This window comes from Schistocerca americana, chromosome 2, assembly GCF_021461395.2.
Source record: "Schistocerca americana isolate TAMUIC-IGC-003095 chromosome 2, iqSchAmer2.1, whole genome shotgun sequence".
Taxonomy (NCBI): domain Eukaryota; kingdom Metazoa; phylum Arthropoda; class Insecta; order Orthoptera; family Acrididae; genus Schistocerca; species Schistocerca americana.
The window spans coordinates 431,131,383-431,157,302 of NC_060120.1; the positions used below are offsets into that span (position 1 = coordinate 431,131,383).

A 25,920-nucleotide genomic window follows, 5' to 3' on the forward strand; every position below is an offset into this window, starting at 1 on the left:
TAGGAAAATAAATGATGATAATCTATCAAGTGCCTACCTGGACTTCTAACACGCATGACTTTTAACATGAATATATATATTTTTTATAAAACAGGCTGTTCAGCTTGTGGGGCACTGTAGCTCCCTGTGAACAATCTGATGTGTAGGCACACTTCAGAGCATTGTGGCTTGCTTTGAACGGTCAAATGGGCACGCTAAGTGAAGTCTTCTGATGTGTCGGCCGCACCTGCCTTGATCGCCGACCCCATAACTCTTGGCGCCCACAGCACACGTTGTCCGAGCCGCTGCAGCGAGCGCTCCGGAGAGCTTCTGTCTGCCCCACGGCAGTCACTGTACCGTATTTGGCTCTCACATCAATGAGGAACTATGTTGTCTCGAGAAATCTATTTCCACACGCAACTTCGAAATTCAAAACGACTTTCCTGCCAAGACTGATTAGTTTTTTTTTTTTTTTTTTTTTTTTTTTGTCGTGGTTACGCTCAGATATCTGCAGATGCGGATATGGAACGGGCAGATGACGCTAAGGGTTTTGCGGACGCGGTGCGGGACGTTATACTGAATGTGAATGTGTTCTGTCAGAACTGAACATTAGAAGGATAGCGCAGAAGTTTGTAAAACGACTGATCAAGACGTTCGAAAACAGCATTACTTCGAAGTCTGTAAGGAACTTAAACGATTGTTTCAAAGTGATTGAAACTATCTTTCGGAGGTTGTCACCGCTGAAGAAAGCTAACGTTATGTCTATGCCCCTCAAACTATGTCGCAATTGTCGAAACGGAAGATTCCTCCTTCACCTCGGCCCGAAAAAGTTCGACAAGTCAAAGCGTTAATTTTTTTATACTACCGGGATTGTACATAAAGAGTTCGTCTCTCCTGGTCAGCTGATCAATCGAGAGTTCAGTCGCGTTGTTCTAAGAGGTTTGTAAAAAGAGATGAAGAGAAAACTTTCACAGAAGTGGCGTACGAGCTACTGGCTACTCTATCATGATAATGCATATCCGCGTACGGCCTACATTACTCGTGAATTTTTTAGCAAAAGCAAGGTTACACTTGTTCTCCACTCGCCGAACTGATCCCCCTGGCTTCTTCCTCTTCCTCAAGATGAGAGTCAAATCGAAGGGGTGAAAATTTGATACAGTGGAAGAGAATCAAGTGGAATCGCAGAGGGTACTAAACGTCCTAGTAGAGAAAAACCTTCAGGACGCATTTGAAAAGTGACAAAAGCGTTTGGGGTCGATGTACAATGCCTGTTGAAAAAAGTGGAATACCCAGAAGATACAGGGTGAAAAGTATTTAAACCGGCAAACTCTGGGAGGTGGAAATGAGCGTTTGGCGTCATTGGCCGGGAGGCCCCTCGCGGGGCAGGTCCGGCCGCCATATCGCAGGTCTTATTACATTCGGCGCCACATTGGGCGACCTGCACGCCGGATGGGGATGAAATGATGATGAACACAACACAACACCCAGTCCCTGAGCGGAGAAAATCTCCGACCCAGCCGGGAATCGAACCCGGGCCCAGAGGACGGCAATCCGTCACGCTGACCACTCAGCTACTGGGGCGGACGCTCTGGGAGGTTGTAGGGGACATCAAAACAAATATTTTTCCCTAATGTCACGTTTTCCTATGAGGATTATTTAAACCGGTGGAGGCCGTATTATGCTCTTCAGTTGTTAGAGGGCATATTACGCTCATCAGTTGTAGGCAACTGCTGTCCACCAGTGTAGCAGTGCGTTGTCTCTGTTTACTAATGGAGCGATACACCTGGGGTGAGTACACTGATATGGTTGGTGCGTACTACGTAGCGCACCACAACGGACGAGCTGCACAGCGGGTTTATCAACAACAATATCCTAATCGCCGTATCCCACATCATACGACCTTTGCTGCTGTGTACCAACGTCTGCGTGAAACCGCGTCATTTAGCAGATTACCTGGACAAGGACGCCGTCGCACGGTAAGAACGCTGCAATTTGAGGAAGCTGTCTTGCAGCATGTGGAGCGAGATCCATCAATCAGCGCTCTTGCAATTGCACGTAACATGGGGACGAATCAGACGAGTGTAAGAACAGTCCTTCGAGAGCAATTGTTACGTCCATTTCACTTACAGCGTGTCCACAACCTGGAACCAGTTGATTATCCACCCAGAGCACAGTTTTCGCAGTGGTACCTGGAACAGTGTGAAATGCATCCTACATTTCCATCCTCTGTGTTGTTTACCGATGAAGCAACGTTCGGACGTGATGGAGTCTTCAACATGCACAATGCGCATGTTTGGAGTGAGGATAACCCACATGCCACAGTTGCTACCGCTCATCAAGTGCGGTTCTTCGTTAATGTGTGGGACGGTGTTTTTGGGGACTGTTTAATTGGGCCGTATCTGCTACCTAGGCCATTAAATGGCAGATACTATTACAATTTTCTCGCCAGAGCATTGCCAGAATAGCTGGAAGACGTCCCGCTCCCTAAAAGACAACGCATGTGGTTCAAACATGACGGGGCGCCGGCACATTTCAGTCGTCGTGTGCGTCGATTCCTGGACCGACGGTTCCTAGAAACGTGGATTAGTAGAGGTGGTCCTGTAACATGGCATGCTCGATCCCCAGATATGTCCCCTCTAGAGTTTTTTGTGTGGGGATAGATGCGCAACCTTCTTTACGCAACTCCTGTTGCATCAGAAGAGGAACTGTTTGCCCAGATAGTAGCAGCAGCAGGAACAATTCAGGATACTCCTGGGGTTTTTGCTCGTGTCAGACAGAACATGATCCGATGGTGTAACCTTTGTTTAAGTGTCAATGGAGGCATTTTTGAAATTCTAATGTAATGGAAATTGGGTTGTGTTAATGTGTTGTCTCTTGGTCATAAAAAAGAAAAATGGAAAACTGTTAGTTGGTTTCATCAATTTGCCGCGAGAGAAATCTTCCTCTACCGGTTTAGAAACTCCTCATAGGAAAAAATAACATTAGGGAAAAATATTTGTTTTGATGTCCCCTACAACCTCCCAGAGCTCGTCGGTTTAAATACTTTTCACCCTGTATAATGGAATATCAATGTAACTTCGTACATGTGCACACCATCGACATGTATGTAAATGATTAGAGTTGCTATCTAGCACCCCTGGTAATGTATGCTGTATAAGGCCGTGAACAGCCTGAGATTTTGAGTGATCATGCAAAGCACAAGGAGATGCCGTGCACTCATATGAGACGACCTTATCAGCACCTGATAGAATTTGAAAAGGTCCAAATTGTGGGCCTCAATTTTGCTGGCTGGGCGAATCGTACAGTATTCAGATTTATGGGGCATTCAGATGTGACAAGTGACCCGCTGTCGGACTGCTTGGAAACGTGAGGGCTGGTGCATCCGTCGTCAAGGTTCCAGTATACCACGCCTGATCATCTCAACGGACGACCGTCGTATTGTGCACGTAGACATCGTAAACTCTTTGCATCTGCGCCTTCCATCCGAGAACAAGTAATGGACTCCCTGCAACATATCTCTGTCATCCTACAGCATAGAAGGAGGGGGACTGGGGGATTACCGTTATCAGACGGCTGCGTTTGGAATGATACCGTGACTGGGTAGCATGGACAGCTGAAGAATGGCGTCACAGTTCTTCACTACCCCGGATAACCATCGCCGGCGAGCAGTGTGGCGACTTGTGGGAAGTCCCATTTATCCAAAGTTTTGAAGAGGCACACGTGTGTCACTCCTGTCATCGAGGTGTGGGAAAACATCGGGTATTGAGCTCAGGTCACTGGCCCTAGAGGACACTCTGACGAAACAACGGTACGCCACAGACATCATGCGTCCTCATGGGTTACCTCTCATGTGACAGTATTGTGGCTCCATTGTTTAATAGGACAACGCTCACCCATACATGGCACGTGTCTCTGTGATGTTGAGGTGCTCCTGTGGCTAGCAAAATCTCCAGATCTGTAGCCAATAGAACATGTGTGGGACCAGCTCGAACGTCAAATCTGTCCCTGCGCCAATATTCAGGAAGGATATCAAGGACTAGTCGCAACAGTTGTGTGTCAGCTTGCCTCAATAGAGTACACAGTAGCTTCATGACATCAATCGCAACCGAATCAGTGCATCAATCCAAGGCAAGGAGGAGCTGTGTCATACTGATAAGTGGGCTCCTACTGCCAAGTTCCTTACCAATTTGCCTCAATATTGTAATCACTGACCTAGTATCACATACGTTCTCAACCCGTGAAATTTCGTTTAAAATGGAATGACCATATACAGTTGATCGTCGGTAAAGCAGATGCCAGAGTGAGATTCATTGGAAGAATACTAAGGAAATGCATTCCGATAACAAAGGAAGTAGGTTACAGTACACTTGTTCGCCCACTGCTTGAATACTACTTACCGGTGTGGCATCCGTACCAGATAGTGTTTATAGAAGAAATAGAGAAGATCCAGCGGAGAGCAGCGCGCTTCGTTACAGGATCATTTAGTAATTGCGAAAGCGTTACGGAGATGACAGATAAACTGCAGTGGAAGACTCTGCAAGAGAGACGCTCAGTAGCTCGGTACGGGCTTTTGTTAAAATTTCTAGAATATACACTCCTGGAAATTGAAATAAGAACACCGTGAATTCATTGTCCCAGGAAGGGGAAACTTTATTGACACATTCCTGGGGTCAGATACATCACATGATCACACTGACAGAACCACAGGCACATAGACACAGGCAACAGAGCATGCACAATGTCGGCACTAGTACAGTGTATATCCACCTTTCGCAGCAATGCAGGCTGCTATTCTCCCATGGAGACGATCGTAGAGATGCTGGATGTAGTCCTGTGGAACGGCTTGCCATGCCATTTCCACCTGGCGCCTCAGTTGGACCAGCGTTCGTGCTGGACGTGCAGACCGCGTGAGACGACGCTTCATCCAGTCCCAAACATGCTCAATGGGGGACAGATCCGGAGATCTTGCTGGCCAGGGTAGTTGACTTACACCTTCTAGAGCACGTTGGGTGGCACGGGATACATGCGGACGTGCATTGTCCTGTTGGAACAGCAAGTTCCCTTGCCGGTCTAGGAATGGTAGAACGATGGGTTCGATGACGGTTTGGATGTACCGTGCACTATTCAGTGTCCCCTCGACGATCACCAGTGGTGTACGGCCAGTGTAGGAGATCGCTCCCCACACCATGATGCCGGGTGTTGGCCCTGTGTGCCACGGTCGTATGCAGTCCTGATTGTGGCGCTCACCTGCACGGCGCCAAACACGCATACGACCATCATTGGCACCAAGGCAGAAGCGACTCTCATCGCTGAAGACGACACGTCTCCATTCGTCCCTCCATTCACGCCTGTCGCGACACCACTGGAGGCGGGCTGCACGATGTTGGGGCGTGAGCGGAAGACGGCCTAACGGTGTGCAGGACCGTAGCCCAGCTTCATGGAGACGGTTGCGAATGGTCCTCGCCGATACCCCAGGAGCAACAGTGTCCCTAATTTGCTGGGAAGTGGCGGTGCGGTCCCCTACGGCACTGCGTAGGATCCTACGGTCTTGGCGTGCATCCGTGCGTCGCTGCGGTCCGGTCCCAGGTCGACGGGCACGTGCACCTTCCGCCGACCACTGGCGACAACATCGATGTACTGTGGAGACCTCACGCCCCACGTGTTGAGCAATTCGGCGGTATGTCCACCCGGCCTCCCGCATGCCCACTATACACCCTCGCTCAAAGTCCGTCAACTGCACATACGGTTCACGTCCACGCTGTCGCGGCATGCTACCAGTGTTAAAGACTGCGATGGAGCTCCGTATGCCACGGCAAACTGGCTGACATTGACGGCGACGGTGCACAAATGCTGCGCAGCTAGCGCCATTCGACGGCCAACACCGCGGTTCCTGGTGTGTCCGCTGTGCCGTGCGTGTGATCATTGCTTGTACAGCCCTCTCGCAATGTCCGGAGCAAGTATGGTGGGTCTGACACACCGGTGTCAATGTGTTCTTTTTTCCATTTCCAGGAGTGTACCTTCACCAAGGAGTCAAGCAGTATATTGCTCCCGCCTACGTATATCTCGCGAAGAGACCCTAAGGATAAAATCAGAGAGATTAGGGCCCACACAGAGGCATACCGACAATCTTTCTTTCCACGAGCAAAACGAGACTGGAATAGAAGGGAGAACCGATAGAGGTACTCAAAGTACCCTCCGCCACCCACCGTCAGGTGGCTTGAGGAGTATGGATGTAGATGTATTTCCTCCTCCCAGTTTGGGTGTTTCGCTTTCTTGTCAGGCAGTGTCTTCGCCCTCAAGGGGACTACTTTGAAGATGGTGGTGCATACTAAAGAGGTCAAACTGCAGCCCACGGGCCACACGCACTCGTGCGGCCCGCGGTTCTCAGCCGTATTTTATAACACTAGGCGTGCAGGAAATAACAGACGAATGCGAAAACGAAAGCTAACATTAAGAGCATCTTAACGGCGTAAAAAAAAAAAACTACTTCTGCAGGTGGAGAAAAACCAACGTTTTAGCCACGATTGCAGCGGCCCAGAAGAAGACCGCTGCAATCGTGGCCGAAATGTTGATTTTTCTCCAGCAGCAGTAGTTTTTTTTTTTTACATTATGACGCGATACCATACCCAGAAACCTTTTATGTCGACTAAGTAAAGTTAGTCGCTTACCTCAGGAGAAGAGGGGTAAGCAGCGCGGCCACCGCGGCATTGAGGATTTGTGACGGGGACTGTTTTATAGTTTATCTTCTGCAGTGATAACTCATGGCCATTAGTGCCTTGTACCGATCAGCCACCATGAAATAAATTTCAAACAGAAGTACCATGCAATCGTGAATGCGCATTGTAGAGACAGTCATCTTCAAATTTGGTTCATATCTCAAGCAAAGAACATGAAATTAAATTAAGGCTGTTGTAATAAAACACGATGACTAGAAGCAAAAAACACATTCAAAACATTTAGTAAATATTTTTGATCTTTTCTCATATCGCATAATGAATTTAAAAATAAGTAAAATTACCATTATTAAGCAGCTGATCATCAGCTCACGTAACATAACACTTCTTCACGCAATTACAGTGTCACAACTTAGCGGTCGTTGATGGTGGCAGCTTTCTGTAACAAGAGGACAGTCGACACGGAGTGGTCCAGGTGGTGCCGGCAGCCAACTTATCGCTCCCTTACTATAGCCAGTCTGCTGGGGGCTCATAACGTACTAACTTGTCTAGGTTACCATTTAATAATAAGATCGGAACATATGCGGTACGAGATGCCACCCCAAAATTGTTGGCTCTTTAAAACGTTTGACGTCCACTGCCTTACACGGTCGATGGTGCTGACAATATTTTCCTGACGTACAAAAATATTGACCGTCTACGAGTGAGACTGAGAGATTGTGCAACAATATTGAAAACATTAAAAGCTTTGGGAATACTGTGCCATCTATGGGCACTATTGACAATATTCTTGACAATCTCTCGCATGCTGAATATAGCAAGGACATTACGCTATGTTAGGGTTTTTTTTAATGTGCAAAGTAAGTTCAAAATAAGATGGAAGAGCATTGTTTTTCGAGTGCACCGAAATGTATAAATCATTGTTCGCTTTGTGAGATGTTAGGTGATATGAGTATATAACAGTAGTGTTAAGAAGAATGATGGATCGTATTACGAAGGGCGTTTAGAAAGTAAGCTCCGATCGGTCGCGAAATGGAAACGACTATGAAAATCCGATAAAGCTTTGCACAGATGTGTTGGGTAGTGTCTCTAGTATAACCCCAGTTAGCATCACGTCGCTCTTCTCATTTCTGAGCTCGCAGTGAGTGCGTAAAGATGTCTAGAAAATAGTGTCTGCCGCCAAGTACGAGGGCCTGGTGAGAAATTTCGCCTGAAGCTATGCAGCTAACATTACATAACTGTCGTGCTGTTTCTTCTTCAAGACAATTCTCAGCCGCATTCTGCAGGGGCAATGAAGATGCTCCTGCATCGTTTTCAAATGGAAATGTGAGATTACCCACAATACAGTCCGCAATTGTCTCCCCCTGAGTTTCATCTCTGGTCACATGAACCGCTGTCTTTGAAGACAACATTTTGACACAGACAACGAGGTGTAGGCCAGCGTGGAGAAATGGCGGAAAGCACTGGCGGCTGCCTTCTATGATGAGGCTATTGAAAAGTTGGTACAACGCTATGACAAAAGTCTAAGTCAGAACGGCGACTACGTAGAGAAGTAGCTGAAAGGTGTAGCTAATTGTTACAAGTAAAACATTTCTGATGTTCACTGTGATTTCAATTTGGCAATCAATCGGAGCTTACTTTCAGAATAGGCCTCGTATTTGTTGTCCAGAAAAATAGGGAACGGTTACGAAGGAAGATGTTTCTAAAATATTTAATTAGTGCACAGTTATTAACAAAAGTATGTCTAAATATTTGTCTCTGTGTATACATCATTTACCCGAATATAACTGCACATGGGCAAGGAAGGGGGGAGGGGCAAAGGTCGTTGGATTCGGCTTGCGACGACGATGTACAGGAGGTTGAACGATCACGACTTGTACGTGGGTATCCAGGGCTGCCGTTGAACGACAGAGCAGGAAATTAGGTGAAATAAAGAAAAAGTGTTTCAGTGTACGGTATACAAAGGGCGCGCGCCTAGGGTTGGAAGTTCCCTGGTTTAGGCCAGTCTAGGATGCCGAACAACTAAGTATGCGGGCAAAGGATGGGGAGGCGGTTCATGTCAACTTATGTTGGTGGACGGCTCTGCCTCCCAAGAAAGACGTCTGTCCCGCTCGAGGTCTGGATCACAAGAGAGCGAGGCAACTATGTTCTTCAATGCAGAATCCTCCAGAGTCCACACACGTGACGTGTATCCCACCCACGCTACTGGCTAAAACCAATGGCGTGAATTGCTATTGACTAAAACCATTGGCATGAATTCGCTGTCAGTTTCAGCACAGGGCTGAGGGCGTCTCTTACCAGCAGCTTAACTGGACAGAGCTGCCTCGGTTCTGAAAAGCAGGCAACTTGTGTCACGTAGGCACAGCCGAAGTTGCTCTGGGAGAAAACTTGTAAAGATTTCACTGGGTCTTTGAAATAAATTTCTTAAACCAATTCTCTAAAATGTTCCTTGACTGGCTGCCACCCTGTACGTAATCCTTAAGCACATGCTTTATTGCACGGCATGTTCCCATGGGTATGTCTCAAATACTGGAAGGTGAAACTGCACTTGTAAATTTCAAGTATTCGAAATAAGTGTCATTAGCAAGGTATCGTAGCGTAATAGATACCCGCTCACTTGGTGGAATTGCGTCTCTCATTCTACGTGCCTGCAGAAATTTATCCAGGGAGGGAGGGTGCAGTCCTCATACGTAGGGACGCCAATTCCAGTAGTGTATCAAATGTTAGACCATAAACACACAAGAAGTTATGATAATATTTCATTTTTTCGTTCAACTTCAATCTATCAACCAGTTTCCGTAATTTGTCTTTGACGTTCCTTGAATCAATTTCTCATCCACTTTTTTTCTGCTTCCAACAAAGTGAAGCAATTATCGCAACAGCAGCGGCTTTATCGTCCGAATCACAGCATTATTGCATTGCCCAATATTATTTAAAATACAGTTGACAAAATTACTGAGTTGCCTACGGAGTACGTCAATAATATTGCACAATATTATCGACCTTCTGGGGACCGCTTAAGGTATAGGTAAGGCGTATTATTTTAAATACACCGAGGCATACTCAAATACAGAGATATGTGAAAAGGAAGAATACGGCGCTGCGGTCGACAACGGCTATATAAACAACTGTCTGGCGCAGTTGTTACATCGGTTACTGCTGCTACAACGGCAGGTCATCAAGATGTAAGGGGGGACGTTGATGAAAAACACACACTATTTCAAAAATGCACCAAATCCACAGTTTTGGAGATATGGCAATGAAATTTTGTACCACGCTTTACATGAAAGTAAAGCATTTACATATAAAGTCCTTTGATTATTTTCAAAAAATAATGTATGTTCCTTTTTCTCAAAAAGTATTCAAGAGATTTCTACAAAAATTTCTCTGTTTCATCTCTTTCTATGTTGTAAGCTTCTCTCATGAGGTTTTTGGAACAGGTCAAATAGGAGAATTTTCATAATTTTTTAATTGTAATTCCACAAGTACAATTTTAAATTCATACAAAATTCCAAGCACTTTGCCCCCTTCTCTCAGCTTGCAATCAGAACTTAAAAATTTGCTCTTGAGACACAGTTTATTAGGTTTTCAGAAATATGTGCACAAAATTTCATAATTCTAGCATTAATAGAATCTGAGGAAAAGGTACATAAACTTTAAAAAACAAATTTTCCCGGAAACGCAATTTAAAGTTCAGTCTAACTTTTTTTCTTATGTCACTTTTTCAGAGGGCACCACATTTGTGCTCTGGGTCGTCTTTCCTTTCAAGGTTTCTCTTCTAGTTTCTTGTTGTCTGTCTTCTTTCCTTTACCAGATCTTCAACTGACTTTTCAGCTGCAGACGCGCACTGTAAATCTATTTTTCTCAGGATGTCTTGAGTAAAATTTCCTATCTTGAAGCCCATTCTTTCTAATACATTCATCCTCCCGACGTTCCCATCATTAAATACAATGCAATGCTGACAACTGTACCAGATGCAAATGTGTTTTTAGGGCATCGTTTCCATATGAGTGAATTTAGAGACTCATTTGGATTTTAGGTTTTGCCATGAACGCACTTTTTGAGAAGTGCAGGATCGGTCAAAGATGATCTACAAAACCCATGGGTATGTATCGCGGCCTTCTAGATGTATCCTGCACACGTTTGGTTGAAAGTAATACACAGAATCGTTGTTGACTGAGCTGATATTGAAGTGCTGTTTCAAAACGTGCCTGTGGCAGGGAGGCCGCGTCACACTTTTAATTAATTTTCAGGCACTTCTGATGCGATTTCAACATTGAAACGTTGGGAACTTATTGTCCATAAGTTGTATTAACAAGGAAAAAATAAATCGAAACTTGACATTTTTGGTCAATTTCATCAACGTCCCTCCTTAAGGAAGTTTGAAGGTAGTGTTATAGTCGGCGCACGAGCGATGGGGCACAGCATCTCCGAGGTAGTGATGAAGTGAGTATTTTCCCTTACGACCATTTCATGAGTGTACCGTGAATATCAGGAATCCTGTAAAGCATCAAATATCCGACATAGCTGCGACCGGAAAAAGATCATGCAAGAACGGGACCAACGACGACTGAAGCGAATCGTTCAACGTGACAGAAGTGCAACCCTCCCGCAAACTGCTGCAGATTTCAGTGCTGGGCCATCGACAAGTGTCAGCGTGCGAACCATTCAAAGAAACATCATCGATATGGGCTTTCGGAGCAAAAGGCCCACTCGTGTACCCTTGATGATTGCACGACACAAAGCTTTGCGCCCCGTCTGGGCCCGTCATTGGACTGTTGATGACTGAAAACATGTTGCCTGGTGGGACGAGTCTCGTTTCAAATTGTATCGAGCGGAAGGTGGGGTACGGGTATAGAGACAACCTCATGAGTCCATGGACCCTGAATGTCAGCAGGGGACTGTTCAAGCTGGTAGAAGCTCTGTAATGGTGTGGGGCGAATGCAGTTGGAGTGATGTGGGACCTCTGATACGTCTAGATACGACTGTGACAAGTGACACTTACGTAAGCATCCCCTCTGATCACCTGCATACATTAACGTCCATCGTGCATTCCGACAGACTTGGGCAATTCGAGTAGGACAATGCGACACCCCAGACGCCGAGAATCGCTACGGAGTGGCTTCAGGAACGCTCTTCTGAGTTTAAATACTTCCGCTGGTCACCAAACTCCCCAGACGTGAGTATTATTGAGCATATCTAGGATGCCTTGCAACGTGGTGTTCATAAGAGCCCCCCCTCCCCCTCCCGCCCCTCTACTCTTACGGATTTCTGGACAGCCCTGCAAGATTGAGTGTGTGAATTCCCTCCAGCACTACTTCGGACATTAGTCGAGTCTATGCCAAATCGTGTTGTAGCATTTCTGCGTGCGGGGCCCTGCACGATATCAGGCAGGTGTACCAATTTCTTTAGCTCTTCTGTGGTATATTAGGGTAACTTTTGTCTACCATCTCGTAGTTTTCTGCATCACGCCTTTGGAGAAGTTGTGTGAAATTTCTAGTGGTTATGCAGTTACTTTAGAAGTGCTAGTGTATGTTTTCGCGCATCCTGCGATCAGTGTAACAGCTGCGTGTGTCGCACGTGCAGGACAAGGAGCGCACGGTGGTCCCGTTCGTGATGACGGCGGAGCCGCCAGACGCGGAGGGGGGCGCCTTCCTGACGAAGCCGCCCGCCGAGCTGCTGCGCGCCGGCAGGGCCCACCGCGTGCCGCTGCTCACCGGCGTCACCGCCCTAGAAGGCGCCGTCTTCCTCGTCAGTAAGTGCCCGTGTCTGAGCTGTCCGGCAGACAGTGCAGTAACTGACAGCATGTCCAATGAGCCGTCTAGTTTCGAAACTTATTTTATTTGGCTATCAGTTTCGGCGATTTATTTCGCCATCTTCAGGCCCCTGATCGACGTGTAGGAAGATTCCACCTCGGTTATGGTCAAAACACTGGCCAGAAGTACTGCTTGCTATAGCGATCACTTCAACCATCGTCTGCCGTCGGCAGAAAATCGTCGAAACTGGTAGCCAAATAAAATAAGTTTCGAAACTAGACGACTGAAAGACGTTGCATTAGACATCTTGTATCGAACAGCTGCGTCCAGCAACCATCTCTGAAAAGATGGACATGCAGAGAAAAACTGACATGTGCGATGGAGGTAGGACTCAGACTGATCATTTACCGTTTGTTATTTTTCGTATTGAACTGGGAACTGGACTATTCTAACCTCGATTTCACTACTTTCAGCTCTACAGCTTTTTAACTACTTCACTATATAAGTATTTTAAAGCAAGATATTTGGATAACAGGATCTCCGTTTGGACTTTTCTTCCGTGTTAGCAACAAAAGTACTGAAATGCAGGAGGATCTGCAGCGAATTGACGCATGGTGCAGGGAATGGCAATTGAATTTCAATGTAGACAAGTGTAATGTGCTGCGAATACATAGAAAGAAAGATCCCTCATCATTTAGCTATAATATAGCAGGTCAGCAACTGGAAGCAGTTAATTCCATAAATTATCTAGGAGTACGCATTAGGAGTGATTTAAAATGGAACGATCATATAAAGTTGATCGTCGGTAAAGCAGATACCAGACTGAGATTCATTGGAAGAATCCTAAGGAAATGCAATCCGAAAACAAAGGAAGTAAGTTACAGTACGCTTGTTCGCCCACTGCTTGAATACTGCTCAGCAGTGTGGGATCCGTACCAGATAGGGTTGATAGAAGAGATAGAGAAGATCCAACGGAGAGCAGCGCCCTTCGTTACAGGATCATTTAGTAATCAAGAAAGCGTTACGGAGATGAGAGATAAACTCCAGTGGAAGACTCTGGAAGAGAGACGCTCAGTAGCTCGGTACGGGCTTTCGTTGAAGTTTCGAGAACATATCTTCACCGAAGAGTCAAGCAGTATCTTGCTCCCTCCTACGTATATCTCGCGAAGAGACCATGAGGATAAAATCAGAGAGATTAGAGCCCACACAGAGGCATACCGACAATCCTCCTTTTCACGAACAATACGAGACTGGAGTAGAAGGGAGAACCGATAGAGGTACTCAAGGTACCCTCCGCCACACAGCGTCAGGTGGCTTGCGGAGTATGGATGTAGATGTAGATGTAGATGTAAAAGTGAAACGTAAGTTTGCAAACCTAAAAATTAAATTCGTGTACTGCCTTTTAATCGCGTATTTTATTCTCGAACGGAATTTTTAAAGGGCAGCTGCATCTTCAGTGCTACAGTTGCCTATTAGAAACCCAAAAACGTAAATTGATCTCTTACGTAAAGCGCCCTAACACATGGGAAGCACGTTGAGATGAAGAGAGACGTCATCCTCCCATTCGCTTCAACAGTACTCTCAAACAGATTTCTCAAGTCAATGGCTCAAAATTATACGCTTTGAACAATTTCAACAGTGAGAGACGCTTTCTGTGGCGGGCAATGAAGCACTGACAATGCACTTACGGTAAATAAATCAAACGCTATCCATGTTATTATCCGCAATGTTATGCTCCTTGCTATAACATCCCAGTCTACGATTATTCCAAAGAAGTTGCTATTTCCCGTGGTGATCCCTTACGCCTGTAATCACCCACCTTTTCCGAAGTGTAGCAAGCCGCCTTTCTACATGTTAGCCTCTCATTACAGCAAGCTGTAATGTTATCGATGTATCTTACGAAGTGAAACCATTTTCTTGTGATAACACAATGTTTTAGAAAAATGCAACGCCTGTGGGAAATTTTTTAATGTAGCAACTGTTACAACTTAATGGAACATGTCGAGTACGTTTATAACCAGTGTTTTCCATTAGAGTGTTAATTTTTGCAGGCAAGAGTGATTGACGTATCGTTTAATTACTATCATGTGACTACTTCAGCAGATTCAGCAGATTTATCGATAGTGTTTACAGCGCTGACATAACAGGCTGGCTTTATACTATCAATACTTCCACTACTAAGCACTGAGAAGTTTAATACGGAGGCTGTCTCTCTAACTTGAACTATCATCCAGAATTCTGTGGAGAATGGACCGCATCAGAGAAATTGCATAAGTGCCTTCATTTTCTTTCCATCACAAACTAGTCTGAAAGCCGCCTAGTCCAGTGTATGTGACTGCGCAGTTAAGGCAAACGCTGCCGAGACGACCTTTGTCAACTAGACAGGCATTTTCCCTTCCTCATTCACGTCAAATGGGTACTTTTAGATGTAGATTTGCTCAGTCTCTAATGACCACATCGTCAACAGGAAGGTAAACTCTAATTTACGTTTGTGGCTTGAGTGGGTAAAAGAGGGTGTTCATACCGTCTTCATCCAGTTTTCAGTAACATCTGTGCTACAGTTTGCTGCGATAAATGGTAATAAACAGTGAAGTTAACTTGGATGTAATTTCAACACAGAATGTGGCATTGTTAAGCATACAGAAAGTTGTCTGAGGAAAGAGCAGGTAACAATGAATCACCCATTATGCATCTTTTGAGGGGCTCGCAGTTTATGGAATAATTAAATGTAAATGTCGTATGGTATTGTTGGCTGAGAAATCTCAAGGGGTAAGTTCATTAAGTCTTGTTTTGGCCCATACTACCATAACTCAAAACATGGTAAGCAAAGAGCTTTCACAAGAGACGTGTATCTTACAGTACTAAGCTGACTGGTTCTGGGTCAAGTGGAAGGACTGACCCAGAGACTTCGAAGGTTCTGTGAGAAGCTAGGCTGCAACCTCCTGGACTTGCGCCGTAGGATTGAAAACTGTAGGGTCGACCTAAATGGGTCAATGTGCACCCAGGTAGCTGACTGTGTGTGGGGTGCACACAAGGGTTTGCCACGCGGGGTAGCCGCGTGGTGTTAGGTGTCTTGTCACGGTACGCGCGGCTCCCCCACGTCGGACGTTCGAGTCATCCCTCGGGCATGGGTGTGTGTGTGTGTGTGTGTGTGTGTGTGTGTCGTCCTTAGCTTAAGTTAGATTAAATAGTGTGTAAGCTTAGGGACCGATGACCTCAGCAGTTTGGTCCCATAAGACCTTACCACAAATTTCCACAAAAGAGTTTTTCAGATTAGGCGATTCTCCAGCCTGTCTAGATAATGATAGCTGTGGGAAACCCAGAAGTATCAGTGTAAGATCGAAAGAAATGCCTCCCACAGGTGAGAATACTAAAATCCCAACGGTAAAGTGCCGAAGGTATCGCAACAAATTGGCAGAGTTTGAAGCGCTCCTGAAAAGCAGTGAAGCTCACATGATACTAGTTACAGAAATCTGGTTAAAACCTGAAGTTGATAGCACATAAGATTTCTGGAGAAAATTTAAGTGTTTAGCGAAAGGTTAAGCTAATGAGCTAATGGGAAACTGAAGTCATGTCTTTGTCGCAGCAGACAAATCACTCAGATCCGTAGCGACAAAAATTGAAACAACATGCGAGATTGTTTGGGAAAGAGTCTGTGTCAGGAGAGGGCACAGAATTGCAGTTAGGTCCTTGTATCGTCCGCCAGACTCACTTGCTGATATGGCAGAAAACCTTAGAGAAATCCTCAGTTCGCTTGTACTCGTACATAGGTTCCCAAGTAATCATCTGAAACTTAAATCAATCAACATTCAGTTGCGAAAATTAAAGTTTTTCTAGTGATGGATGTAACAAGACACAGTGTGAAACATTACTAAATACTCTCTCTGATAACTCCTTAGAGCACAGAACTCGGATCCCACTCATGATGGAAATATTAGGTCTAATGGCAACAAATAGATCTGACGTCATTGTCAATGTCAACATCAAAACTGGTGTCAATGACCATGACGCGATTGTTGCAAAACCAAAGTATAAAGGTCAAAAAAAGCAAGTAGAAAGAGATATTTAGTAAATAAACTTCATAAAGTACAGTAGTATCATATCACAAGGAGGAAACTTAACCTTTTAGCACAGGACGTGACATGTACAGTCACTATGACTCTAATTTCAAAGAATAGTGGAGCATGCACTGGATAGATACGTGGCCAGTAGAACAGTTTATAGTGGGAGGGACCCTCCATCGTATACAGTCATTGTAAAGAAACGGAAATGACTGCATAGCAAGGCGTAGCTGTCAATAGCGAGATGCTGAATGAAACGCTTTTAGGTGACTAGAGAGCAATGCATGAAGCCTTCAAGGACTACTGTAGCAGGATATTACAGATGACCTCTAACAATACATAAAGAAATTCTGGTCGTATGTAAAGACTGTTAGTGGCACCAGATTTAGTGTCCAGTATCTAGCGAATGAGACAGGAAATGAAATTGAGGGTAGCAAAGCAAAAGCTGAAATTCGTAACTCTATTTTCAAATGTTCGTTTACAAAGGAAAACCCAGGACAATTGTCCCAATTTAATCCTCGTACCACTGAAAGGAGGAGTGAAATAAGTGTTAATGTCAGTGGTGTTGGGAAACATCTGAATTCGTTCAAATTGAACAAAGCTCCAGGGCTCGATGGAATCCAGATCAAATTCTATACTGAATTTGTGGCTGAGATACTCCCTTTTTATGTATTATCTGTCGTAGGTCCTTCGAGCAAAAAACCGCGCCCAGTCGTTGGAAGGAAGCGTAGGACACCCCCTTTTACAGCAAGAGTAGTAAAAGTGATCCTCAAAATTACCGTCCAGTGTCACTGAAATCGGTTTGTTGCATAATCTTAGATTATATTCTGAGCTCAAATATAACGAGGTAGTTCGAACACAATGACTTTCTTCATGGAAGCCAGCACGGATTCCGAAAACATCGATCAAGTGAAACCGAACTCACACTTTTTTCACTTGACTTACTGAAAGTTTTGGATCAAGGCAGTCAGATAGATGCAGTATTTCTTGAATTCTGAAAAGCATTGGACTCAGTACCACTTCTACGCCTATTATCAAAAGTACTGTCGTACGGGTTATCACATGAAATTTGTGATTGGACTGATAGGGAGCACGCATCAGATTATGCTTATTTTACTGGAGTCATCGACAGAAGTAAAGTCAACTTCGGGTTTGCCTCTGGGAAGCGTTTTGCGGCCCTTTCCATTCATGTTACATGTCAATGACATCGCGAACATTATTTATGGTGACCTCGGACTTTTTAAAATACTTTCTGAATGAAGCTGCTTAAACATCCAATCAAATTTTGATAAGATTTGAAAGTGGTGCAAAGATTGGCAGCTTTCGTTAAATGTCTAGAAACGTAAAATTTTGCGCTTTGCAAAACGAAGAAAAATAACAGTGTCTTACAACTATATTGTCACTGAGTCACAGTTGGAATCGGTCAACTCATACAAATGTTTGGGTGTAACATTTGTAGAGATATGAGACGCATTGGTCACGTAGGGTTAGTAGTGGGTAAAGCAGGTGGCATATTTCGATTTGTGGGTAGAATACTGGGGAAGTACACTCAGTCTACAGAGCAGATTTCTTACAAATCACGCGTGCACCCAACATAGAACACTGACCAAGTAGGTGGATCCTGTACCAAACAGGACTAACGGGGGATATGGAACGTATGTAGAGAGGGGCTGCGTGAATGGTCACAGGGTTGTTTGACCCGCGGGAGAGTGTCGCAAAGGCGTTCGAAGAGCTGTACTGGCAGGCTCTTGAACACACGCGCTGCAGCACATTGTCACATCATGGTACAGCATTTTCTTTCTCGCAGTCGGTTTTTTCGGGAAAAATCGCATTGTTGTTTGGAAATAAGTTGTCTACGTCCGGGCGAATGTTTATTAGAGTATCGTGTAAAAATCTGAAGTAAATCTGTCAAGACCTCTGAGATTTTTGCTACCACCGTTTCCCCTTTAAATATTGTGACCTAATGGATAATGACAGAAGCACCATGAGGCTGTTTGCGTTATGTCGCTGTTGTATACAGAGATGTAACGACACTAAAACGTTGTTGGGAAGTGGTGGAAGACCTGTGGAGGAACGACCTTAAGTGCAAGGATTTGTAATTGACCCTCAACAGAAACAAAAGTAACGGATTTGCACATTAATAGGCAAAAAGACACATTATTATATGGTTACGTAATATCTGAAGGATTGCTGGAAGTAGTCACATCCATTAACTATCTGGGGGGTGTTCGACGGAGAAATTTAAGATGGAACGACCACATAAAACTAATCGTAGAGAAGCAGAAGCCATACTGACCATAACTTGAAGAGTCCTCAGGAAGTGTTGTCCACGCACAAAGGAGGCAGCTTGCAAGATCTTCGTTAGACTAATAATCGAATACTGCTTGTCAGTCTGGGATTTGTACCAGATATGAATTATAGATGATTTAGAGAAGATACAAAAAAGAGCGGCGCATCTTATTAAAGATACATTCAGTAAGTACGAAAGCGTTACAGTTGTGCTTATCTAACTCCATTGGTAGACAAATCACATATTTGTTTTTGTGATCGTGTTTCCAAGTTACTGGTACGTGTGTGAAAATTTGTGAGCAGTGATCAAGAAAGCCACGAGAGCCACAGAAATGGAAACACCTCAGCTCATCACAACGAGACTGCCACGCCATAAGAACAAAGATAACCACAGCATTTGTGAAAAGACTGTTTAATATCTGCATCATCCTATCGTAAAGTTGTTTTTGTGATGTCATATAGCCTGACGATGAGGTATACCCTCGAAACATGTCGCACAATAAATAATACATTAGTTAACAAATTTTGTGACTGGTAGCGGTAGTTAAAAACTTTTACATATTTTCTGAGGCAGTCACGGTTGAAAAATAGTCAAAATGGCTTCAAAATAATTTGAAATACACTCCTGGAAATGGAAAAAAGAACACATTGACACCGGTGTGTCAGACCCACCATACTTGCTCCGGACACTGCGAGAGGGCTGTACAAGCAATGATCACACACACGGCACAGCGGACACACCAGGAACCGCGGTGTTGGCCGTCGAATGGCGCAAGCTGCGCAGCATTTGTGCACCGCCGCCGTCAGTGTCAGCCAGTTTGCCGTGGCATACGGAGCTCCATCGCAGTCTTTAACACTGGTAGCACGCCGCGACAGCGTGGACGTGAACCGTATGAGCAGTTGAAGGACTTTGAGCGAGGGCGTATAGTGGGCATGCGGGAGGCCGGGTGGACGTACCGCCGAATTGCTCAACACGTGGGGCGTGAGGTCTCCACAGTACATCGATGTTGTCGCCAGTGGTCGGCGGAAGGTGCACGTGCCCGTCGACCTGGGACCGGACCGCAGCGACGCACAGATGCACGCCAAGACCGTAGGATCCTACACAGTGCCGTAGGGGACCGCACCGCCACTTCCCAGCAAATTAGGGACACTGTTGCTCCTGGGGTATCGGCGAGGACCATTCGCAACGATCTCCATGAAGCTGGGCTACGGTCCCGCACACCGTTAGGCCGTATTCCGCTCACGCCCCAACATCGTGCAGCCCGCCTCCAGTGGTGTCGCGACAGGCGTGAATGGAGGGACGAATGGAGACGTGTCGTCTTCAGCGATGAGAGTCGCTTCTGCCTTGGTGCCAATGATGGTCGTATGCGTGTTTGGCGCCGTGCAGGTGAGCGCCACAATCAGGACTGCATACGACCGAGGCACACAGGGCCAACACCTGGCATCATGGTGTGGGGAGCGATCTCCTACACTGGCCGTACACCACTGGTGATCGTCGAGGGGACACTGAATAGTGCACGGTACATCCAAAACGTCATCGAACCCATCGTTCTACCATTCCTAGACCGGCAAGGGAACTTGCTGTTCCAACAGGACAATGCACGTCCGCATGTATCCCGTGCCACCCAACGTGCTCTAGAAAGTGTAAGTCAACTACCCTGGCCAGCAAGATCTCCGGATCTGTCCCCCATTGAGCATGTTTGGGACTGGATGAAGCGTCGTCTCACGCGGTCTGCACGTCCAGCACGAACGCTGGTCCAACTGAGGCGCCAGGTGGAAATGGCATGGCAAGCCGTTCCACAGGACTACATCCAGCATCTCTACGATCGTCTCCATGGGAGAATAGCAGCCTGCATTGCTGCGAAAGGTGGATATACACTGTACTAGTGCCGACATTGTGCATGCTCTGTTGCCTGTGTCTATGTGCCTGTGGTTCTGTCAGTGTGATCATGTGATGTATCTGACCCCAGGAATGTGTCAATAAAGTTTCCCCTTCCTGGGACAATGAATTCACGGTGTTCTTATTTCAGTTTCCAGGAGTGTATTTCGATTCGATTTCAGGGTAGAAGTTGTATGACATTTTCCTGCAGCTGGGCTGGGAAGAAGATGGCAGTTATCTTGATACAGCCACTTCTAGTCGGAGAGGCAATGCATGTATTGTCCTATCAGCTCTGTATCGTTTTCGCTGCTGAAGCACGAATCAAGTGACCTATGGACTGATGGACATTACCTCCGTCACTCATCTTGCATCAGCCGTGTACTACGTACTAAATTAACTGCTAGTTTTCTCAAGAAATGCAAATAATTATAGAAACACTTCATTCACAGAGAACGTCCGTAATGTCATCAACGCCACGGCGAACCTCGACATGAGCTTCCAGCGGCTGGTCCCCCAGGACTTCAACGGCCGCAAGGAGGACCGCATTGCCCTCTGTCGTGAGATGAAAAACTTCTACTACGGTGACGAGCCCGTATCTTCTGATAACTTGGGGCCGTATGTTAACGTAAGTATCATTACGCTAAAAACATGCTGATTCCGTATTTCTTCTTTTTATGTAAATAAAACTGGCCTCGTCTGTTGAACCGTCTTTTATTACTAGTATTTCAAAACCTATTGGTAGCTAGATTAGGCGCAACATTTTTAAAATGTAGGATGGAACAGCAAGGAACTGGCAGAGATTAGATTGAAGGAGCTAAGCAGCTTTCACGTCAAGCTATACAAGAGCAACATTTTAGTCTACGTGATATTACTGAGATTTGAATTCCGCTCCTCCTGACAAACGCTTTAGTGTTTTCCACTGGACCACCACTTTCGGTTTCAAGTAAGCTGTCTTAATACTCTGACGTTAGTTTGTCACTCACTCGAGATGTCCCTCCTTCATTGCGCATCTACACCTTTTACGATTCTGGCGTCCTCCTCCTGAAAATGCTACCGTGTCTCCGATACTTACAGTGAAGACCAGCTATTGTCTGTACAAACTTACTAAAACACACATCTTCCGCCTTAAGTTCCCACAAACACTTCTGTCTTTAGAGTGGCAATGGCCGTGCTCCATCTCCGCAAAAGGGACTGGATTATCATGTATCCAAACCTGGAGTCACGAATTCCACTGGATTAATACCTTCTAAAACCATAATCTTGAATATATAAGTGCTCTCGTCCAACAAAAGTTATTAATGTGTATTATGTGATTTATATTTGAGTTGGTAATCATATTTTGTGGAATTCATCCTTTGATAAAGGATCGAATGGTAAAAAATTACAAAATGGCTGATAGTTAGGTACAGTTTAGACTAATGAAATAGTCCATTTGATTTGGAAACAGAACCTGTGAGAAGAGAGTAATTTCATTCAGAAACAGAAACTGTGAGGAGTAATACTAACTGCTGAGCGTCCTCTGATAACTTTCTTCCTGCTCTGTCCCGTGGTGTCGACTACACATTTAAGCATTACTTCCTCCTTGAAACTGATGTCTCAGTTGACGAGCTGTAAGATCGACGTTATTTTTCTTGTGTGGGGAACAAAGAGACGGCATGAGCAGATCTTACGCGGTCTAGTGCTCTTCTCCGTATGTTAACTCATTCCTTCTGTCCCGACGACTGAGAAGGCGCACAAATGCCGAAATAAGAAATGCACCTATTCTAATCACCTGTTCTCAAATATTTAGGTCGTAGACTTACTTGCCACACCGTTTCTTGGTAGAATAGGATATCACTGCAGGCATGTGTTCATGTCGACCGATTTCCTTCTCTATACCAAAAAAGCGATATACCACGAAGAAATTATCCGAATGGAACGGAAATCGGCAGATGTGATGTACATGTACAGATAAAAAATGATGATTACAATTTTAGAAAAACTGTATGATTTATTCAAGGGAAAGAGTTTCACAAACTCAGCAAGTCAATAACGCATTGGCCCACCTCTGGATCTTATGCAAGCAGTTATTCGGCTTGCGGTCGATTGATAGAGTTTTTGGATATCCTACTGAGGGATATCGTGCCAAATTCTGTCCAATTTGTGCGTTAGATCGTCAAAATCGCGAGGTGGCTGGAGGGCCCGCCCATAATGCTACAAATGTTCTCTGTTGGGAGAGGTCCAGAGACCCTGCTGGCGACGGTAGGGTTTGGTAAGTACGAAGACGAGCAGTAGAAACTCTCGCCGTGCGCAGGCGAGCATTATCTTGCTGAAAGAATATCGTCGACGGACTGTTGTGCTGTAAAAGTTCAGTTGGTGACAACCAAAGGGTTGCTGCTACGAAATGAAATGGCACGTCAGTCCATCACTCCTGTTGGGAGGAACGTATGTTGGGTGACAGTCAGGTTGGTATCCTATCCCTGTCCAGGGCGTCTGCTGACACGTCTTCGGCCTGGAATGTAATTGGAATAGAATTGTCTTCAGTGATGAGTTCGTTTCGATTGAGCTCCAGTGACCAGCTACGACATGTCTGGAGACGCCCCAGACAGCGGTGAGATACCAACCTGAATATCACCCGTCATGAGGCCCGACATCCAGCATTGAGGTTTGGGAAACCATTTCATTTCGCAGCAGGACACATTTGGTTTTCATCGATGCATCCTTACAGCATAGCAGTATGTCGACACTACTCTACGCCCAGTTTCATTGTCTTTCATGGCAAGCCATTCTGTGCTTACATCTCAGCAAGATAATGCCACCTGTACACGGCGAGTGTTTCTAATGTTTGTCTTCGTGCTTGCCGAACCTACCTTGCCTACCTTGGCCAGTAATGTCGCCAGATCGCTCCCCAATTGAGAACATTTGGAGCATTATGGACAGGACCCTTCAACCAGCTCGGGATTTTTTAATTTATTTTTATTTTACACTTCTAGATCCGTAGCAACAAATTGAGGAGCAAATCTCCAAGGTCATGGAACGTGTCAGTACATGAAACTACGACATAAACCTAATAACAGATAAAATAGTATGTTAATGAACCCAAAAAAAGACGAGACATAATTTTATGTAAACGAAATCAAGACTGTAACACAGGAATCAGCTTAATTTTTCAAGGAGCTCCTCGACAGAATAGAAGGAGTGATCCACGAGGAAACTCTTCAGCTTCGATTTGAAAGTGCATTGGGTGCTGCTAAGAGTTTTAAATTCTTATGGTAACTTATTGAAAACGGTTGCAGCAGTATACTGCACACCTTTCTGCACAAGAGTCAAGGAAGTGCGATCTAAATGCAGGTAGGGTTTCTGCCTAATATTAACTGAGTTTTCACTGCTAATTGTCGGGAATAATCTGATATCGTTAGCAAGAAACGACGGTAAAGAATATATATATTGAGGGGCCAATGTCAGAACATCCGGACTAGTGAACAGGGGTCGACAAGAGGTTCACAATCTTACACCACTTATTGCCCGAACCGCCCATTTCTGAGCCAAAAATATCCTTTCACAATGGCAAGCGTTACTCCAAAACATAATACCATTCGTCATAACCGAATGACAGTAAGCGAAGTAGACTACTTTTTTTGTCGAGCTATTACTTACTTCACATTTCGTTCGAATAGTAAAAATGGCAGTATTAAGTCTTTGAACAAGATCCTGAATGTGGGCTTCCCATGACAGTTTACTGTCTATCGGAACACCTAGAAATTTGAACTGTTCAGTTTCATTAATCAAACGCCCATTCTGTGAAATTAAAACGTCGGGTTGTGTTGAGTTGTGCGTTAGAAAATATAAAAATTACGTCTTACTGTGATTTAGCGTTAATTTAATTTTTACAAGCCATTAACTTCTGTCATGAACTGCACTTTTTGGAACAGTGCCAATGTTGCACACAACATCTTTTAGTACCAAGCTAGTGTCATCAGCAAATAGAAATATTTTAGAATCATCTGTAACACTAGAGGACATATCATTTATATAAATAAGGAACAGGAGTGGCCGCAACACTGATCCCTGGGGCACTCCCCACTTTACTGTACCTCACTCAGATCCAACATCATAGCCATTCTCAGCACTGTGGATAATGACCTTCTGCTGTCTGTTGTTAAAGTAAGAGGTGAACCAGTTGTGAGCTACTACCCGTATTCCATAATGGTCCAACTTTACAGTATTTTGTGGTCAACACAATGAAATGCCTTAATTAAATAAAAAAAGACGCCTAGCGTTAGAGACCTTTTGTTTAATCCATCCAGTACCTCGGAGAGAAAAGAGGAGATAGCATTTTCAGTTGTTAAACCACTTCTAAAACCTAACTGTACATTTGATAGCAAATTATATGAAATAAAATGATCAATTATCTTTACATACAAAGCCTTTTCAATAACTTTAGCAAAACTCCTGGCGTAAAAATAGGTTTCAAATGTCCTACATTATTCCTTTCTCCCTTTTTATGAAGCGGCTTTGCTATGGAGTACTTTAGTCGTTCAGGGAAGTGACGATTCTTAAAGGAAAAAATGCAAATATGGCTAAGTACAGAACTAACTTGAGCAGCACAGTACTTTAATATTCTGCTAGGTACTCCATCATATCCATGAGAGTCCTTGGTCTTCAGTGATTTAATTATTGACTCAATATCCCCCTTGTCAGTATGACAGTGAAGTATTTCAGACTTCAGTCTCGGAAAGGCATTTTCCAAGAGAGCTATAGAAACTACGTTTTTTATTAAATTTTCAGAAAGTGATTGTGAAATACTGTAAATATATCTGACTTAATAGTAACAGAAATATTTTTACTAAGTACTGACTTGATATTATCGATCTTGTGCTGCTGATCAGACACTTCCTTGATGACTGACCATATGGTTTTAACTTCATCCTGTGAATTAGCTATTCTATTTGCATGCCACATACATTTTGCCTATCCTAATAACATTTTTAAGCACCTTACTGTTTGTAATGGGCTGCTGTACGTTGATTGTGATTACTTCTAACATTTTTATATAATTTCCACATTGTTGTAGATGATATCCTTATCCACTTTCAAAGAGCATGAGAAATGTGTTAAGGAAAGCATTACATTATTCATCTGTTTTATCGGGCTATAAACATCCTGCCACTCTTGTTCCTTAACGAGGTTTAAAAAACTCTCTCTTGCCGTTGGATTAGCTTTCCTCCTTAGTTTGTAATTATATATAACATTCGTTTGAATATAAAATCTTTTTACTGTTAAAATTTGTGCATCACAGTCTG

General features: G+C 44.5%; 1 protein-coding gene across 1 annotated transcript in view; it reads left to right on the forward strand.

Annotated features, from left to right (window-relative positions):
- The window catches only part of LOC124594072 (putative inactive carboxylesterase 4), an 86,951-nt gene that overhangs the window by 57,034 nt on the left and 3,997 nt on the right, over positions 1 to 25,920 (forward strand). Inside the window, exons 7-8 of the mRNA XM_047132422.1 lie at positions 12,240 to 12,408; positions 21,088 to 21,263. Coding sequence (XP_046988378.1) covers positions 12,240 to 12,408; positions 21,088 to 21,263 — 345 coding nt within the window. The remainder of the gene's footprint in view (positions 1 to 12,239; positions 12,409 to 21,087; positions 21,264 to 25,920) is intronic.